Raw genomic sequence first — 6,000 nt, 5'->3', positions numbered from 1 at the left:
GGGCTCTCACTCCCCAGGGCGGGCCTCGCCCTTTCCCCCATGTAGCTCCACTTATTACGAAGGCGAAGGAAGTGTGGGCACTGATATTTCATCCCTGAGCCGCCACCACCACGGGTCACCTGCTGTCGCCTCGCTGCCTTCCCAGAAGAACAGGAGAGGGAGAGGGGCATGAAGGTCGTTAGAGCAAAAAGCTGATGATAGGGTTAGGCCGAGGATGCCCAGGGGCTTCAGCCGCCAGAGCAGGAGTGTGCGCGAAGCTTCCTAAAGAAACGCCCTGTCTTGCCTTCCATAGATTTCTCTGCCCTCTCTGTGCCTCCAACCGAATTGGTACAACCCCAAACACAGTTGATAGCCTTAACGTAATCGCCATTCAATTTGTTGGACGCTGGTGGATTTCAAGGCCATGATTCCCTTGGTGACCAGGCCGTGGAAAGCCCTCCCGCGGGGGGGGGTGGCACTCATATGAGGGCTTGTGAATTCACTCTTGGGACTAGCAAAACTCCAGTCCTCTTGACCTCAAGCGCGTCCTTGGGCGGCCTCTCCCTTTTCCTGTTCTCCCCAACTTCTTACCAGTTTGTTCTTGGGAATGGCAAAGCTCCAGGTGCTTCTGGGTCGTTGGGCGGACTCCCCTTTTTTCCTGTTCTTCCCTCTCCCCTTACCGGGGATCTCAGGGCTTCCCACTTCTCTTTCTCCTCTCGCTTGCCCCTGAGCTGGTTCCAAAAGGAGAACCCACCCACGCAGTAGGATGGGTGGGCTTCCAGGTAGGGAGAGCTGGGCGGGGCTAGAGCATTCAGTCTTTTGACAAATACTGCGTTTTTGCTCTGGTTGAAGCACGGGTAGTCAGTGTGGAATAGGGCACTAGTCAGAGCCTCGTGGGGAGACAAACGCACTAATGAAAGTGACAGGATGGTGAGCTGCGACACGTCTGGGTTGTTGGGGTCAGAAGTCTGTACTTGGTGGTGACGGAGTTCATTAATAAAAATCCACAGGACTCATTTGCCACTCTCGCCTGGGCTTTGGCCTCTGAGGCAAACCCTTCCTGAGACTGTCCTCTAGGCTGGGAATTGCGCCCGAGAGTTACAGGCGGCCAGTGCCACCCCCTGCTTCCCTAGGAAAAGAGCTGAAGGCTTGAGGTCCGAGAGGCTGTGGCGCGCTCCGGACTCCCCGACCCCACCTTTGCCCGCGTCACCCTACCGCCCCCACCTGGAGGGGCACCCTGCTTGGAGTGGACCCAGTCGGGTCCGGCCCGACGTCTGCCCATAGGGGCCGCATTCGCCGCGCGCCCGGCACCTCCCACGGCTTGCTTCGCTCCTCCTCTCTCCTGGTCGCCAGTCCTGCGCTGCAGGTTCAATCCCCGCGGGGACTGGAAGCGCGGGGACCGAAGCGCGGCCGACCGTCTGCGCCCTCACTCCCCACGCCCTTGCAACAGAGACCCGGCCGGGGGCACCTGCGAGCCGCGGGCACCTCTCCGGGGCGACCGCGGCGGGCTGACTGGGCATGCTCAGGAGCGGGGCGGCCGGGCGCCGCGGGAGCCAAGCGCATGCACTCGCGGGGCCAGGGGCCGACCGTCCAGGGGCGCGGCGTGCAGGCGGCCGCTCTGGCCGACGCCCTGGCCAGCCTGGGCAGGACGCGAGCCAGGATGGCCTCCCTCACGGCATACGGTAACGGCGGGCGGTCGCTGGCTCTCGGGGAGGCTGGAGCGGGCGGGGCCGGGAAGCCGTCCGAGCACCCCGGGGAACTTCGGGGTTCGGCTCCCGGGAGGGTCAGGACGGAAGGGAGGGGGGTGCAGCGCATGGGGGCGTGGGACTGGGGGGCGGGGTGGCGAGGCTTTGCGGGGTTGGAGTTGCTGAAACCTGGGAAGGGGGTATTAGCAGAAGGAGTTGATGGAGTCAAAACGCCTGAAATGTAGGTGTCTGGGAGCTTTGGGTCTCCAGAAAAATTCCACTCGCTTCAGACCACAGAAGGGAAGGGATAAGGGTGTTAAGTTCGTTTCTAGCGGCGCGAGGCTTGGAATTAGGAGGTCTTCGTTCAGTCAGGGCTTATTCTGTCCCTGACTGACCTTGGGCAAGTTATTTAAACTTTTTTTTGTTTTTGTATTTCTCCATCTGTAAATTAGAGATGAGAACATCTCTCTGACAGATACTATGGGGTTAAAATAATATGTACCAAAATACGTTTTTAATGCAAAAAAAAAAATCAGCTTGGAAATAAAAGTTCCATGGAAATGAAAGGCATTACCCGCCCCCCCCCCCATTTGGGCTAAATAAATATATATTTTTATTATTTCTTTAAAGGCATTGCAGAATTCTCAGGAAAGCAAAATCACAGTATGACGGTTTCCAGCTCAGCTAGAAATCCCAGCGCACTGGGGAAGCCCACAAGGCTTTTTATCAACATTACTGCTTGTGTGAAAAAAGCAATTCTGTGTAGACCTTTGTCAGAGATGCTGCTGAGATTGGGTTATAGGAGGCTGAAACTCAAGTAGACCTCCCCCACCCCCTTCCCGGGCTTGCGATCAGTTGCTATGATAACATCTAGTTTTGGCGTTTTAAACGTGAAGGTAATGAGAATTGTTGGAGAATGTTTTGCGGGGACCTCTCCAAGCCTGGAGTTGGTGGGAGGGAATTTGCTGCTTTTTGGTGTGGAGACTTCATCTCCAGGCCAGTGATGTCACCTGCCATTTTCCCAAGGTTAAAGCGGTTGGTCTTTTTGGAGGGGGGGGGAGAATCTAAACTGTTTAAAATGATCACTCAGGTGGCCCTGAGGGTTTGCAGTTGATCCTTGTGAACTGATAAAGAACTGTGAGAAGATTACGAATTGCATACTACTGGGGTGTGTGTGTGTGTGTGTGTTTAAACTTAATGCATCTTCTGCTGGGCTGTGAATTGTTCTTACTCCTCCTGCACATTTAACACATAACATTGTCATTCTTGGGTTACCATCTGAGGATAATCCAGCATTCTGATAGTGTTTTAGGTATATTCATTGGCAGATATCTATTTTTACACTTTTTTCTATCAAAGGGATCCATTATGTTAGATTTCGCATGGTGCCCTGTGGATACTGTCAGTGATAGTAATAATTATTCTAGAAACTTTAAAAGCTTAATTGGGCACCCAGGTAGAGAAAATGAATTCAGAAAGAGTGAAATTGTTTTTGAAAAGCAAGTGTATTTCAGTAGTTAAAGGTGTGGCTTTTTGGGGGGCAACTTACAATTACACAGGTTTCTCTTTAGGACCTTAAAGGGAACTAAAGCAGATTTAAATAAATATATCAATTAGAATTTGCACTATTTTAAACATGTTCTTCACACTCTTCTTCCTTCCTCATCCCTAGAGTGGTGAATACATTTGACCACAGAGTAAACATTAATTCTTTGGTCCATAGCGAAGTGACCCAAGACATGACAAGATAAGTTAGTCCATCAGGGATTCCATCCTGGTGAATGAGTTAAGGAAAAACAAATTTGAGCACAGTCAACATATTCCTTATCCGCTGAATGCTGTTGAGATCATTATCTGATGAGAGCTTGGTCCGGCTCTGGAACATTCTACAAATCATCTCTGACAACCGAACTGCTTTAAAAAAATGTTCCCTTTCAGTTCTGTTGGATTTGGGTTTAGCTATCATGATGGGGGATGATCTAAGTTTCTTACCCGGGATTTATAGGGTTCAATTTTTATATTCATTTGACTGATTTAATAAGTGCCTTACTCCTATCTTTAGCACAGGGGCTGCCAAGAGAATGAACAGTTATACTGTAGACCGTGTGTTTTATGATCCTGAGGGAGAAATTTGGCTTATGTATGCATTTCATTAGCAGCAGCCTCCAGTAAACCTCATTAGCTTCCCATCTAAATATGCATTTTTGATCCTATATTGGAACTTGTTCTTTCACATTTTAGCATGAATTTTTACTTTCAGACAACCATCTAGACTCATATCTTCTAGAAATGTGAAATGAAATTCAGGTAGTCAGTAGCTGTAATATGCACTCTAACAAATATATGTTCAGTGGATGATGCAGTTTTAAAAATTCTGGATTTTTAATGCCTCAACCTTTTGTACTCACTGCTAATTTTTCTTTCCTTGTCCTTTAAATGGTTTGGGTTCTTAACCACTTTTAGCTTATTATATAACCATGTGCATGAGACGAAGGATGGGTGACAAGTCTCCTTTAGAGAGAAATGACTGGGACTTGATTTGTTCTTGGCCATCCAAAAGAAGGCAGAGGGGCTGTGTTCTAGTCTGAACCAGAAAATGACTTGTGGTTGGACCTGTCAGCTTTGGATCTGAAGACACTTAATACAAGGCTTGAGGAGCTTACAGAGCATAGTGGGGCTATTTAGGGAAAGTGTCTCTGAGGAGCTATTTGAACAGAAGGAACAGAAACAGAATTTGAAATGAAGGAATGGAACGAACCATTCCATTATGTAGGGAAAGACCATTCCTGGCAAAGGGAACAGTAAGAGCAAAGGCCCTGGGGTAGGAATGAGTTTGTCATGTTCAGAGCTAGCTAGAAGGTCAGTGTGGCTTGAGCAGAGAGAACAAGTAGAAGATCAGAAGGAAATGTAGTCAGAGCCAGTATCGTTCTTATAACAATTCTTTCCTCATTTTCCTCCTACCTCTTAAGTTGCTTCTTTGTGGAGTCCCTCTGTTTATGTTGGTGTTTTCCTGGGTTCTGTCCTTGCCTTTATAATCTCACTCTCAACCATTTGGAGGACATTAATTAGACACCTACCAAATGCTGGACAATAACCTTAAATGCAGAGTTAGTCCCCTGTTGGGAGGCCTTTAAATTAGGGTGACAAAGTTTTCTGCATTTTAAAGTGGAAGTGTGGGGCATGCTGGGACATAAATAATTAATAATGGTACTCTATATGAATGGCCTTGGTGAAATTTCACAAAAACCTTTAAGAAATTGGTCCAGTGTTACCCTGGTATCCATTTGAAGAAATTGAGGTATGGATAGGTCAAGGAACTTACTTAACCTCACATAATAAATAGGGAGCCCAAATATAGATTTAGAGAGTTTGGCTCTGGAGCCTTGGGCTAAGGGTAGTTAGGAAGAGGAAGAAAATGAACAAATGTGTGTGAGAGTAATTCCAGACAGAAGGCGTCGCTTGAGCGAAGTTTAAAGACCATGGGTGACCAGAAGTTCAGCATTTGTGTTTAGAAGAAGGTATGGGAGAAGGGTATAGTAAGAACCAAGACTAATCATACAACTTGAGTATGAAATGAGGCAGAGAAGGGATGAGAGCATAGGACACAATTTCCCTTCCCCTGACTTTGTCTTTATTCAGGTGATTTCCCAATGGAAATCGCCAAATCACCGACTCAGAACTTTTTTGTGTGCATTCGCTTGTATACTTAGTTGTGGGCTGACCTTCTCTCTATATGTGTCTCTCTAGCATCTCAGTTTAGCTCAGTGTATCCAACACAGAATTTCCCTCTCTTATCTGTTTCCCAGAGAATAACTCCAGCTCTTCAGCTGCTGAGCTCAAACTATGTTCCAGGTTCTAGCCTGGACCTTGGACGGCCTGGATGAGTGAGATTTCATTCTTTCTCTCACAGGTGGCAGGATCAGCTGGAGGAGACAGACTTCTAAACTGAGAATTATAATGCATTGCTGGGGGGTGGTGGGGACTGGGAGGAGTGAGGGATAGGTCAGGAACAGTTCCCTGGAGGAGACAATGTTAAGAGGCTAATTGGGGGAAGGAGGGCATCCCAGGAGGGAAAATAGCGTGAACAAAGATAAAGGGGAGAGATGGTAGGGGGCATAAAGGCAGGTACCAGGAGCACATGTTGGTAGAGCATGACAACCTGGAGAGGCTGGCAGGGGCCATTGTACTCTCTCTAGGCACCTAGGCCAGAATTCTGGGAGCCCTCTTTGAGTCATCTCTGGAACATATTAATCATAATACCTTGGGTAAAGGGATTCACCTCCTGTGTCTCAGTTTTTTTATTTGTAAAATGGGGTCATTGCAGTAGTACTGTAGT

The 6,000-nt window shown here is 48.1% G+C and overlaps 1 protein-coding gene across 1 annotated transcript in view; it reads left to right on the top strand.

The window, feature by feature from the left end:
• Positions 1-1,540: 1,540 nt before the first annotated feature.
• Positions 1,541-6,000, top strand: part of ANO4 (anoctamin 4) — a gene marked incomplete at both ends in the record, with an annotated part of 455,955 nt that continues 451,495 nt past the window's right edge. Inside the window, one exon of the mRNA XM_080810130.1 lies at positions 1,541-1,661. Coding sequence (XP_080666256.1) covers positions 1,541-1,661 — 121 coding nt within the window. The remainder of the gene's footprint in view (positions 1,662-6,000) is intronic.

The sequence above is a fragment of the Martes martes genome, assembly GCF_963455335.1.
Source record: "Martes martes genome assembly, chromosome: 8".
Classification (NCBI taxonomy): Eukaryota; Metazoa; Chordata; class Mammalia; order Carnivora; family Mustelidae; genus Martes; species Martes martes.
Note: the sequence above shows the minus strand (reverse complement) of the source record. Positions and strands in the feature narration are given on the sequence as shown.